This window comes from Marmota marmota, unplaced genomic scaffold (assembly GCF_001458135.2).
Source record: "Marmota marmota marmota unplaced genomic scaffold, marMar, whole genome shotgun sequence".
Taxonomy (NCBI): Eukaryota; Metazoa; Chordata; class Mammalia; order Rodentia; family Sciuridae; genus Marmota; species Marmota marmota.
The window spans coordinates 25,931,202-25,945,979 of record NW_026000242.1 but is presented as its reverse complement, the minus strand read 5'-3'; the positions used below and the strand labels follow the sequence as shown (position 1 = coordinate 25,945,979).

The 14,778-nt window shown below is 33.8% G+C and overlaps 1 protein-coding gene across 2 annotated transcripts in view; it reads left to right on the top strand.

The window, feature by feature from the left end:
- The window catches only part of Cep57 (centrosomal protein 57), a 41,799-nt gene that overhangs the window by 466 nt on the left and 26,555 nt on the right, over window positions 1–14,778 (top strand). For both annotated transcript variants that reach the window (XM_015489966.2, XM_048795663.1), the window contains exon 2: window positions 6,610–6,766. In XM_015489966.2, the coding sequence (XP_015345452.1) occupies window positions 6,610–6,766 (157 nt within the window). The remainder of the gene's footprint in view (window positions 1–6,609; window positions 6,767–14,778) is intronic.

Below are 14,778 nucleotides of genomic sequence, written 5' to 3'. Positions count from 1 at the left end.
CTCTAGCTTCCATTGAAACAGGCTGGTGCGTTTCTATTCTCATCCCTCATTCGCTTTGTGGCCTAGCAGGCCAGATTGCCTAATATTGCTGAGACTGGGCTTTGGCAGATCCTGGCCTGCGAAAACAGCTCCATTAGTCTCGTGAGTGTAACGGCTCCCCTTGAAAACTAGCCTAGGCCAGGTAGTCACTGAGCGGTGCGCAGTGTCTTGAGTGTGCGTTTTAGTCGTTGCTTATGCAGTTTTCTTTGCAGTGCCTCCGCCTCCTATCTCATGAACTTTGTTGCGTGATCCTTTAGCCAGAGCCCGCGCTTTCTGTAATGTTGCTAGGACTGCAATGTGGAAGTGCTGTTTGGGAGAGTCCACAGAGATAGTAAACATTGTTTTCACCACAAGAGTTACCAGCCAGTTTAGTCACTGGTATTTGGCAAATAGAAGTGTTGAACTCAGTGTTCTGGAAAATGCACACTGGGAAGACACAAGTAAATGTGATGAAGTTGGAGCCAATTTATAAATATTCAGTGCCTTGTAGACTGTTAAACTTTAAAATTATACAGATGGATAGGATAGAAATCTTACTCTGAAGGAGAGAAGCATTGAAGAGAAGTTATGCATAGATAATTATTACAGAGTACAGTTTTATAAGAGATACCATTACTAGAATAGTTTAAGGGGGGAGGTGATTAGCAGTTCTTGGGTAGGTTAGAGAAGATTTCCTAAAGGGAAAGTGGAACTAGCTACCTACTGAAGGAGTTGTAATTGTCACAAAAATAGCAGGAGAAAGCACCGCAAGAATTTTGATCTTTAGCATTTTGGGACTGGCTTATTTCACTCAGCATGATAGTCTCCAGGTTCACCATTTAGAGGCAATTGTCAAAAAGTTATTCACAGTGGAATAAATCTGACATAATTTTCGTGTGTGTGTGTGTGTATATGAATACATCTCATGAATCAATCCCACCATCGTGTACATCTACAAAAGTGGGGTCCTAAATTAGAATAAGATATATACCATGCTTGTATTATAGTTATAATAATTATATAAAATAGATTCTACTGTCTTGTACAACTAAAAAGAACTAATTTTAAAAAAAGAATTTTGAGATATGTGCCAAGACAAATAGATACTTTTTGAGGAAACTTGAGATAATCTGGAATAAACAGAGGTAATATGAAAGTAGAGTTGGATGAGATGAACTAGAAAAGTAGATGAAAATGAAAAAAGAGTAAAGAAGTCAGAAGAATATCAATAATTTCATAGACACTAAAAGAGAGAATTTAGGGGAATGCATAGTCACCTGGGGAAGTCATATTTTCCCTTAGTTTCAGTTTTTTGTGACTATGATTAGAATTTTTGATAATGAGACCAGAAGTATCACAGGTATCCTTAGAATAGGGTAACAAGTTTCCAGAGCCTTCTGGGAGATTAAGGAAAAGTAATGAGTGAAGCAATGGGAGTTCTTCAAGGATTAGATCAGAAAAAGGTAAGATAAAGAGAAACTGTTAGAAACATGTCAGATGATTGAATTATACAGGGGATATGATTGGTTAAACTTGGGAGAGGAATACTTTTTTCCATTGCTCTCAAAACTTAATGCTTGGAGACCAAACCAGAAAGACTTCTGAGCCATTCTATGTATAATTCAGCCACTTGGTTGAGCAGTGCCACTGAGATGTAGTAAACCCTTGGTCCTTACAGTAGCTTTGAACAGAAATCCTTCCAGAGTTTCAGTTAGGAAAGCATAGATATTTTTATGCATTAAGCTCAGCTTTAATTGGATTCTAAGTATCAAGACTATGCTAATATTTTTACAAGTCAGAGTGCAACAAGTTTAATTACCTTGACTTGCTGCATTAAAATGTCTTAATTTAGAAGTTACTATTTCTCAAAACAAAAACAAACTTACTTGGTTTCTCAGTGCACAAGAAATGGCACTACTTAGTAAATGTCCCATTAGAAATAAAGCTGTCATTTACGACAGAATTTGAAAAGCACTTTAGATTATCAAACAGCCGATAATAAGTAATATGATATTAGAAAACTTTAAAACTACAACATGAAACCAGAAGGCTACTCATTAAGATGTCAGGGTTGTGAATATTAACAATTTGTATGTTTTACACTGATAAACCCAATACCAAAATAATTACAATAAATGGAGATGTTTTACACAAATAATAATCTTTAGAAAGCAGCTACCATATAAATCTCAAACATTGACAACATGAAAGCAGTAGTCAGTCTTTTTGGAGTATTTGTTTTCATTGCAGCAACAGCAAGATTAGCAACAGCAGGTAACATTTATTGTTTGTTATCAACTCACTGTTAAGAGACAACAGGAATACAACATAATTGGGCTTAATGAAATTAATACTAAGTAAAGGTATATAACATAGTTTTGAAACAGCAAAATGACTTTATGTTCCATCTGTTAATTTTTTAAAATTTATTCATTTATTTTTATTGATTTTTAATAAATGACAACAGAATGCATTACAATTCATATTATTCATAAAGTATGTTCACACCAATTCATGTTTTCATACATGTACTTTGGATAATGTTGTCCATCACATTGCACCATCATTGCTAACCCCTTGTCCCTTCCTTTCCCTTCCACCCCTCTGCCCTATCTAGAGTTTGTCTATTTCCCCCTCCCTATCCCACTATGAATCAGTCTCCTTATATCAGAGAAAACATTCAGCATTTGTTTTTTGGGGAGTGGCTAACTTCAATTAGCATTATCGTCTCCAGCTCCATCCATTTACCTGCAAATGCCATGATTTTATGATCTTTTATTACTGAGTACTATTCCATTATGTATATATGCCACATTTTTCTTATTCATTCATCTTGTGAAGGGCATCTAGGTTGGTTCCACAGTTTGGCTATTATGAATTGTGTTGTTATAAACATTGATGTGGCTGTGTCCCTATAGTATGCTGGGTATAGACCAAGGAGAGGGAAAGCTGGGTCAAATGATGGTTTCATTCAAGTTTTCCAAGGAATCTCCATGCTGCTTTCCATATTGGCTGCACCAATTTGCAGTCCCACCAGCAATGTATAAGTGTACCTTTTCCCCCACATCCTCTCCAACACTTAGTGTTGTTTGTCTGCATAGTAGCTGCCATTCTGACTGGAGTGAGATGAAATCTTAGAATAGTTTTGATTTGCATTTCTCGAATTGCTGGAGATGATGAACATTTTTTCATATATTTGTTGATTGATTATATATCCTCTTCTGAGAAGTGTCTGTTCAGGCCATCTGTTAATATTTTCTTAATCCATGTGTAACACCCTTATGTCACTTATGTCACTTTGGACTTAATAAATTAATCTCCTAATTTGTCTTAAGCTTTTTAGTCCCGTCCTTTAACCAAGCAACACAGTAGCTTCATGTTAATTTCCATAATTTTTTAATATATCATAGATTTTATAATATGAAATATATTTTAAGATATATTTTATTTTGGGGGATAATAAAGTGAATGCTTCCCTGCCTTTTTTTTAATCTTTCCGTTCTTCCATCCCACACTACTGTACTTTCTAAGACCATAATATTTAATACTTAGATGATACTGACAGGCATTATTTTAAGCATTTTTCATATATTAAATCATATAATTCTCACAGTAACCTTGTGGGGTTGACATATTTACATTTTCAAATGGGCAAAGTAATGCATGAAGTTAGTCAAGGGTAAGAGTTCATCTCATTTATACTACTATGTAGTATCTTGATAGGCTTTGGGGGTCTTTGGGTTTTTTGTTTGTTAGATATTATAACAATCTTGAAATCCTTAATGCTCAACATGGCAAAAATTTCTCTAAAGCAGCAGTTTTGGAAGTGATCTAGGGAACTTTAGGCGGGTCTCTACAGGGTTCTCAGGGAGTCTACAAGCTTCTTTCTTATTCAAGTACGTGTTTGTGCAATGCTAGGTTTGCTTCACATATGTCAACCAAAATATACCAAATGTGAAACAAAAAGTTTGAGAGGGGCAACTTGCAGATTGGCATGTGGGTTAGACCTCAATACAGGCTTATAAAATATGTGTTTGGTTTATGCTTTGTCATTTTCAAAAATGAGAGAATGAAAATAGTTCAGTAGGTGTACTTGTGAGTGAAATTGATTTATCATAGAATAGGTACAACTTTGGCTTACTCATGCTAAATTGTTTTTCTATGTATATGCCAACCAACAGTCCTCTTTATTCTGTGTCCCCTTTAATGGGTAGTATTATTCTACTTGTAAATTTTTTCTAAGGGGTAAGTTATAAAATGTTATCCTATTCTCTTTCTAATTTATGCTTCCCTAGTCATTGATGAGAATGCACCTTTTTTGCTAGTCTTTTGTGTGTGTTTCTTTTATGAAATGCCCATCCATATCTTTTGCCTATTTTTTACCGGGCTGTTTTTTCTTATTGATGTATACTCATTTGTGTTCTGAATGTTAATCCTCACTCTGATAGGACTAGTCCAAAGACATCTTTGCTTGTCTTTGGTATTTTTTGATTAATACTTAATACTAAAGTGGTAAAATTTGTCAGTCATTCCTTTCTACAATTAGTGATTTGAAAAATTCTTCGTTCATTCTAAGATCTTAATGGTATTATTCTAAATTATTCACTATACATTTTAAATTTGGAGCTTTTAAATCCTAATTTACTTGAAATTTATTTAATTTAATGTTTTATTTAAGATGAAACAATTGTCCTGGAACTACTTGTTAAAAAGTTAACCTTTCCCCAAAGGTCCACAATTTTAGCTCTGTGAGTATATTAATTTCCATGTTTTTATTAGTTTGTTAGGGTGCTTTGTCCTTTTTTGTTGTTGTTTTGTTTTTTCTTTCTAGATACTCACTGTCTTAGTGATTCTCCTTTCTACATAGTTGGGAGTGAGGGGCGGTTATCTTCTTTGTTCTTAAGAGAAATGTTAGTATTCTTGGTCTTTGCTTTTCTTCAATAGAAATAGTTGAACTTGTTTTTGGAATTTTAATTGAAATTTCATTGAATTTCTGTTTTAATCTGATATTTTGAAGTATACTGAATCTTTTTTCCGAACATTAATTCTAGTTAACTTTTTTATTGTATGACTTGTGCTTTCTTAAGTTGCATTTTCCAACTAATGTATAGAATTACTGATTCTTGTACATGAATTTTACCTAGTAACCTTTCCAGGCTCAAATTAATTCTAATAATTTAGTATTCTTTGGTGTTTTTTATTTAGAGAATCATAATCTGTGAAGTTTGGATTCTTTCTTTTCAATTGTAGTATCTGTTCTTTTCGCTATCCTAATATGCTTAAATTTAAGAGATGCAATTTAGTATTAAGAACATCAACTAGAAGTTGTGCAGAGGGCTTTGTTTTGTTTTTGGTTTTAAAAGGAATGTTTCAAATTTTGCAAAATGAAGTATGTTTGCCATGGTTTTTGATGAAGTTTTATATTGCCATAAAATATTCTTTGCTGGATAATGAATGTTATTCAATGCTCTCATACTTGTTGATCATGTGGATTTTTACTTGAATGAGGTGGATTACATTGAAAGATATTATAATGCAATCTAGTTTTTCATTTCTAGAATATCTTCACCTTGATCATATTATTTACCTTCTTGTTTTCACAGCAATAGTGTATGTTTTATATTTCCTTTTGTAAACCAGCTGGGAATTTATGTGATTTCTAACATGAAAGTAGAATCTTTGGTTTTAGTAACATTTAAATATATGTATTTTGATAACGTTTGTCTGTTCCACAAAGTTGTTTATTGTTATTGTCAATATTTATTGTTCCTTTGTGCTTTTCTGAACACAGATTATTTAGTACTCTATAAAGTGCAGTTCTCAAAAGGTAAGACTTTGCTGTGGCAGTTGAAAAAAGAAAAATGGATGTTTGAGAATTTAGAACAGTCATAGTCACAACTTCTACCATAGACTTCAACTTTTTGATTATTTTCTCCACTGTATCAAAGAAAGTCCATCATTATCTTCTAATATAATATCGTATAATTTTCTGATATAATTTTCATATCATATGGAACATAATCCTAAATTTGTTAGAATTCCATTCATGACAGATGATGTATGTGTGGAAATAAAGTTTTATGTATGAATGTTGGTAAGTCTTTATGTTTTCTGATTATTTCCCTGTTTTCTAACTAAAATAAGTCCTTTGAGGCAAGGACAATATCTCTTTTTCTTTTTTTTAAGTTTTGGACACTAAAATATTTAAGAAGTATTTTGTTGCATTTGAGAATAGAGTAATTTTTAGCAATCTCTCATTCTGTATATTTACTTTTCTGAATGTATGTTTCATGGTATATACTTAAGATACAATATTTGTTGAGTACCATTATTTTTTCTATTCAGTGTTTGTATTTAGATTGTGAGAGTATTCTTTGTAGTGTTGGGCATATGGCTACATTTAGACAAATATGAAACACTTTTAAAGTTGTATTTCCTTAAAATAAATGATGGTTGAATTCTACTGCGTATAGTTATTGGGCTCTTTTTTCCCATTGTCTCTTATCAGAAGAATATATAGACAGTTCAATTTTTAAGTCATGAATATGGTTTCAATTTTTGAAAAGTAATTTCTGTATTTTTATTTTTCAGAACATCTCAGCTGAACCATCAAGGTCTAATAGGGGTGTGGTTCACCATTCTTCATCTCCTTATGTATCATATCCATCTGATAAGCCTTTCCTTAATAGTGATCTACGACGCTCTCCAAATAAGCCTACCCTTGCCTATCCAGAAAGCAATAGTAGAGGTAATAAACCCTGATAAAAAGATGCTGCTTTTGTTTACCTGCTGCTTTAAAATTGTTGTTTTTGTTCTCCGTTATTTCAAAACTTGAGAAATATGTTTTCCCCTTTACTGCCTGTTTTTAGCCTACTAAAAATATGCTTTTTTGGGTGCTCTTTATTTTGATTGGTGAACATAATCATCTACCACATCACTTAAGGTAAAGTACTTTGAATCGTACCTCACTAGTCTATCATCTTCAACATGAATCAGGATCCTAGACTGTGTTTTTACTTCAGTAAAATGCAGTAACTCAAAAGCATTTTTTTTTATTCTCACTGATTTCATTTACATTCTTATCTGTTATCTAGTATGTTCATAGAAAACTAACAAATATCTATGCCTTTCGTCTCCTTCTGATCCCCACTTAACATCACTACCATTTATTATGTCTCTCACTTTAAACAAAGTTTCAGCACCTCTCCATGGCTCACATAATAATAATAATGAAGTCTTAGATTTCCTACAACTTAAACCCTGTCTGCCTTAGTAAATTCATCCCTACCTCCTTTCTTAAACATTCTTTGTTCTCGCTACTTGAAATATATTTGTTCTTAGAGCTTGACATCTATGTTAATTTTCTTTTTTAAAATTAATTTTTAATTGGCACATTGTAATTACAAAATTGTGGAAGACATTGTGACATACATGTACCTCTATTGGTTTTCTTGCCTGCCTTAACAAATACCACAAACAGCTGTAATCTGGCAATTTAGGAGACTGAGGAGGAGGATAGCAAGTTCAAGGCCAGCCTCAGCAACCTGACAAGAGTGCTTGCCTAGCACGGGGGAGGCACTGGGTTTGATCCTCAGCATTATATAAAAAATAAATAAATAGTCATAAAATATAAATAAATAGGTATACATATATATATTTATATATATTTTATATATAATTTTATAAGTATATATATATATATGTATTTTTTTTTTATGGACTGGGGATATGGCTTGATGTTAGAGGGCCTCTAGGTTAAAGCCAGACACAATAAATATATAAACACAATGCCACAAACTAAGCCACTTTAAATAACACAAATTATTCATGTTGTAGTTTTCTATAGGTCAGAAATCTGGGTGGGTTCTTCTCTGCTGACAGTCTGATATGGTTCAAATCTAGGTATTGACTGGGCATATTCTCTCTGGAGATGCTAGGGACGATCTGCTTCCACACATTCATATTCTTGGCCAAATTCAATTCCTTGTTGATGCTGGACTATAGTTTCATTTTCCTGCTGTCAAGACCAGTCTTCACCTCTCTAGACTTCTTATTCCTACTCATGCTTTCCTCTTGGTCTCCTATGGCAACAATGAATCAGGTCTCATATGCTTTAAATCTCTTTGACTTCTGCTGTGGCTACATTTCTCTAACCATAACTAGAGGAAACTTTCTACTCATGTAATTAGTTAGGTTCAGGAATAGTCTCAGTATCTTAAGAGCCATAACCTTATTAACATCTCTGAAAGTCCTTTTTGCTATGTATCATAATTCACCAGAGCAGCCAGAGATTAGATTTCCATTCTGCCTATCATATCAACTTGAAGTTTGCAAGCCTTTCCCTTGTTTTCTCTCATACTGAAATTTTTTTAAATATTATTTTTATTTTTTAATTTCTCTTTTTTAATTTGTTCTTTTTAGTAAAACGTGACAGTAGTATATGTTTTGGCATATCATACAAACATGGAATATAACTTCCCATTTTTGTGGCTGTACATGGTGTGGAGTTATACTGGTCATGTATTCATATATGAACATAGGAAAGCTATGTTCAATTCATTCTACTGTCTTTCCCAATCCCCCTCCAACCCTGACTCCCCAGTCCAATTCAGTAAACCTCCCCTTCTTGATCTCCACCACTGCCTATTGTGAGTTAGCATCTGCATATCAGAGAGAACATTTGGCCTTTGGTTTTTTTTGGAGTGGCTCCTTTCACTTAACATGAAAGTCTCCACTTCTATCCATTTACCCTCAAGTACCATAATTTCATTCTTCTTTATGGCTGAGTAATATTCTCTTGTGTATATATACAATATTTTCTTTGGTGATCGTCCGTTGAAGGGCACTTAAGCTGGATCCATAGCTTAGCTATTGAGAATTGAGCTGCTATGACCATTGATGTGGCTATGTCACTGTAATATGCTGATTTTCAATCCTTTGGGTAGATGCTGAGGGGTGGTATAACTGAGTCAAATAGTGGTTCCATTGCAAGTTTTCTGAGGAACTATAGTGCTTTCAGGAGTGATTGTACCAATTTGCAGTCCCATTAGCAATGTATGCATGTATATTTTCCCCACGTCCTCACCAACATTGTTACTTGTATTCTTTATTTTTTTTTAAACTTTTGTTCTAATCAGTGACATGACAGCAGAATGCTCTTTGATTCATTATATTACAAATGGAGCACAATTTTTGACTTTTCTGCTTGTACTCACAGTAGGGTCACACCATTCATGCAATACTATGTGTACCTAAGGTAATGATGTCCTTCTCATTCCACCATCTTTCCTTCTATGCCCCTGCCCCCAGTATGGATTATTATCCACTTATCAGAAAATATTTGGCCCTTAGTTTGGGGGGATTAGCTTACTTCGTTTAGCATGATATTCTCTAATTCCATCCATTTACCTGCAAATGCCATAATTTTATTCTTTTATTGTTGAGTAATAGTCCCTTGTGTTTATATACTAGTTTCTTTATCCATTTATCTATTGAAGGGCATGTATGTTGGTTCCACAGTTTGGCTATTGTGGATTTTGTTGCTATAAACATTGATGTGGCTATGTCACTATAGTAGGCTGTTTTTAAGTCCTTTGGGTATAGACCAAGGAGTGGGATAGCTGGGTCAAATGGTGGTTCCATTCCAAGTATTCTAAGGAATCTCCACACTGCTTTCCATATTGGTTGCAGCAATCTGCAGTCCGACCAGCAACGAAAAAGGTTTTTGTTGTTTGTTTCTTGTGGTGCTGGGGATTGAACTTGGGGCCTGTGCATGCGAGACAAGCACTCTACCAGCTGAGCTATATCCCCAGCCTCATACTGATATTTTCTTTGTCTGGAATTATACTTGTTCTTTAAAGCAAATATATATTATTTACATAAAGAGGTGTTTCTTTCCTCTAGCTTCTCTAGCACATACCTCTCTGCCCTCCTCAGTGTTGTTTTTGAAATATCTTAATCCTTTGTTCATAACTTAAAGCCTTTAATTTTTGTGGATATAAAGGGGATGATGATTTTGGTGTCTGTCCTTCCGTTTGAAAAGCAGGTATTGTTGGATTGATGGAAGTAAACACTGTAAAAGTACTGTAGTCTTCTATATCTCTGGGTTCTGAATCCATTGATTGAACCAACTGGTCAGCAGTATTTGAGAAAAAAATTACACCTGTAGCAAGCATGTAAACTTTTTTTCTTTGTCATTATTCCATAACACATCATAACAACTGTTTGCATAGCATTTCAATTCTTCTATTAGGGATGATTGAAGTATATGGAAGTATATGTGATGATTGCATGTGAATTCTGCACCATTCCGTCTAAGGGACTTGAGCATCTATGGATTTTGGTATCTGGTGTGGGATGGGAAGGTTTTCATAATCATTGGATTGGATAACCATTGTATTACCAATGGATGTTGAAGGCCACCTGTATAATACAATATAACAATAGGATAATATCCTGAGACATTTTTAAAATAGTTCACCATGCTATTCTCTAAAGATGTAAAACAAACTTATTTACAGTTTTGCATGTTATTTGTCTTGTTTTTCCCATCATCTCCATTTTCCCCCTTCTTTCATATTCCTTAAAATCACTAGTGATGCAAAAACAGATTTTAGCTTTATTGTTAACATTACTGGGCTGAAAGTTTTACTGATTGCTCTGTGAAAAAAAAATCCACCTCCCCACTTAATTTTTTCTTGATCCTTCATTCTTTAATAATTTGCTGTACTCTGAATTTTTTGTTTTCACAGATGTGAAGATCAGAACTAGATATAATATTGTAGTGGAAGTATTAATTTGTAATTCTCAGGTCTTGTGTTCCTACAGAGTTAAGAGCTCAATTGCATAGTTATTTTATTTTGTGCTTTTTTTTATTAAATATTTTTTTAGTTGTCAATGGACCTTTATTTTATTTACTTATATGTGGTGCTGAGAATTGAACCCAGTGTTTTACACATGCTAGGTAAATGCTATACCATTGGGCTACAACCCAAGCCCCTTGTGCTTTTTTTTATTTTTTTAAATTTTCTTTTTTAGATGTAGATGGACACAGTATCTTTATTTTTATTTGTGTATTTTTATGTGGTGCTGAGGATTGAACCGAGGGCCTCACACGTGCAAGGCAAGAGCTCTACCACTGAGGTACAACCCCAGCCCCCTTGTGCTTATTTTTAAGTAAGAAATTATAACTGAAAATTAGTGGGGTTTTGCTCCTTTGTGGGCTTCAGTTGTATATTTTTTTGCTTTTTTAACCTATGATGTTCTTTGAATATCATACAATTTTTGTTGTTTTTTTTTAGATTGTCAGCCTTTAACTGCTATTCTAATGTGTAACATCCTATCATTTGTTTTAATCATTTAGTTAACTTAATTAACATTAGTTTTTCATCTTCATGGTATCTTATAAAGAGTTTTGCATCAGGTATTGAAATTCATAAAAGTTTATCAGACTACTAGGGGAGGGGGGATTGTTAAAAGACACACCACAGAATACACGTGTCTACCAAAGGGTTGTACAACATGCAAAGTGTTGCCGAGGAAAAGCCATTCATATACGACTTAGACTAGAGCTTTTTTTTTTTTTTTTAATATTTGTTTTAATTGTAGGTAGACACAATAACCTTTATTTTTATTTTATTTTTATGTGTTGCTGAGGATTGAACCCAATGCCTCATGCATGCTAGGCAAGCACTCTACCAATGAGCCACAACCCCAGCCCCTTAGACTAGAGCTTTTATAAGAGATTAGTCATAAACATATTTTGTACTTGAGCAACCATTCACAATTACCAAAATTCCAGCCTTCCCAAAGTGAAATAGGGATTCACTGTAAATCACATTATTTGCATAAATAATCTAGGTAGACAGATATAGTAAAATTTAGTAGGATATGTATGCCATAGGCATATAAATACCTTTATCAATTAGTAATATAGAAAACATTCAGGTAGACAAATTCTCAGAGGTTAGTGAAACAAAAGGTTAGGTCTACTGGCTAACTTTTCTGTAAATTGTGACACTGAAATTCATTCATCCTTTTTGAACTTTGAATGCCTATTACCTAAGCATGGTTTTTATATCGATATGTTAATGTATTCATATCTTTTAAATTTTGCCATATTTCATTATACAGCATTAAAAAACTACACTAAAATATAATTGACATCAAAAGAAAAGTCTTTATATTGGGAAGCTATAAAGCTCACAGCATAGTTCAGTTTTGTAGAATTATAAACCCTTAACTTGAATTTTTATACCATGAACAAGTATAGTCAGATCTTAGAAGTTGGTGGGGGGGGGCATCACTTCATTCATTTTTGAGAAAATGACTGTTCAATATCTAACTTAGCCTTAATTTATTAAAATAATATAAAAATGGTATTCATTGATGGAAATGATTTCAGTTAAGTTTACTATTAGAACCTTCAGGCAAATCTTTTTCATGACCATCACCCTTTGATATATATATTTGATGTGTACATGACTTTTTTTGTTATACATTAATAAAAGATGTATAGTTATGATCAAGATTTAACAGTTTTTACTACTTTATAAGGACATAGTGGCTTGTTTTTCCTTACAAGAAAAGCTTAAAATTAGTTAAGTACCACTACCTTTATTTGAGCTAAAAAATTGATAGTTTTTTTACATTTATTTATTTATTTTTTATTAGTTCTAATCAGTTATACATGACAGCAGAAAGATTTTCAATGCGTTGTACACAAATGGAGCGCAATTTTTCACTTCTCTGGTTGTACATGAAGTAGAGACACACTATTCACTTAGTTATACATGTACCTAGGGTAATGATGTTCGTCTCATTTCACCATCTCCTATTCCTGTGCCCTATCCTCCCTTCCCCTTTGCCCCATCCAAAGTTCCACCACTCTTCCCATGCCCCACCCCACCTCCCCCCATATGGATTAACATCAACTTATCAGAGAAAATATTTGGGCCTTGGTTTTTTGGGATTGGCTTATTTCACTTAGGATGATATTCTCCAACTCTGTCCATTTACCTGAAGATGTCATAATTTATTTCTCTTATAATGCTTAGTAATATTCCATTGTGTATATATACCACAGTTTCTTTAGCCATTCATCTATTGAAGGGATCTAGGTTGGTTCCACATTTTAGCTTTTGTGAATTGTGTAGCTATAAACATTAAAGTGGCTGTGTCTCTGTAGTATGCTGTTTTTAAGTTCTTTGGATATAAACTGAGGAGTGGGATAACTGGGTCAAATGGTGGTTCCATTCTAAGTTTTCTGAGGAATCTCCATACTGCTTTCCATAGTGGTTGTAATTTGCAGTCCCATCAGCAGTGTATGAGTGTGCCTTTTCCCCCACATCCTTGCCAGCACTTATTGTTTGTATTCTTGATAACTGCCATTCTGACTGGCATGAGATGAAATCTTTTTGATTTGCCTTTCTCTAATTACTAGAGATGTTGAATTTTTTTTCATATATTTGTTGATTGATTGTATATCTTCTGAGAAGTGTCATTTCACCTCCTTAGCCCATTTATTGATTAGGTTGTTTGTTTTTTTGGTGTTGAGTTTTTTTAGTTCTTTATATATATCCTGGAGATTAGTGCTATATCTGACGTGTGTGGCAAAAATTTGCTCCCAAAATGTAGGCTCTCTCTTCACCTTGTTGATTGCTTCTTTTCTTTTCTTCTCTTTTCTTTTGCTGAGAAGCTTTTTAGTTTAAATCTATCCCATTTATTGATTATTGATCTTATTTCTTTAGCTTTAGTAGTCTTGTTAAGGAAATCAGGGCCTACTTCAACGTGATGAAGATTTGTGCCTACTTTTTCCTCTGTTAGGTGCAAGGTCTTTGGTCTAATTTCTAGGTCCTTAATCCACTTTGAGTTGAGTTTTAGGCAAGGTGAGAGATAGGAGTTTAGTTTCATTTTGCTGCATATGGATTTCCAGTTCTCCCAGCGCCACTTGTTGAAGAGGCTATCCTTTCTCCAATGTATGTTTTTGGCACCTTTGTCTAGTATGAGATAACTGTATGTATGTGGGTTTCTCTCTGTGTTTTCTATTCTATACCATTGGTCTACATGTCTGTTTGGGTGCCAGTACATGCTGTTTTTGTTTCTATAGCTTTGTAGTATAGTTTAAGGTCTGGTATAGTGATGCCTCCTGCTTCATTCTTCTTTCTAAGGATTGCTTTGGTGATTCTGGGTCTCTTATGATTGCTTTTTCTATTTCTATAAGGAATGACATTGGGATTTTAATTGGAATTGCATTGAATCTATATAGTGCTTTAGGTAGTATGGCCATTGTAACAGTATTAATTCTGCCTATCTAAGACCATGGGATATCTTTCCATCTTCTAAGGTCTTCTTCAGTTTCTTTCTTCAGTGTTGTGTAGTTTTCATTGTAGAGGTTTTCCACTTCTTTTGTTAAGTTGTTCCCGAGTATATTTTTTTTCTTTGAGGCTATTGTTAATGAAGGTAGTTCTCCTAATTTCTCTGTCAGAGGCTTCAGCACTGATGTATAGAAATGCATTTGATTTATGGGTGTTGATTTTATATCCTGTTACTTTGCCAAATTTATTAATTACTTCTAAAAGCTTTCTGGTGGAGTTTTTTGGATCCTATAAGTATAGAATCAAGTCACTGGCAAATAATGATAGTTTGAGTTCTTCTTTTTCCTATTTGTAGCCCTTTATTTTCTTTGGTCTGTCTAATTGCTCTGGCTAGAGTTTCAAAGATTGTGTTGAATGGAAGAGAAGAAAGAGCATCCCTGTCTTG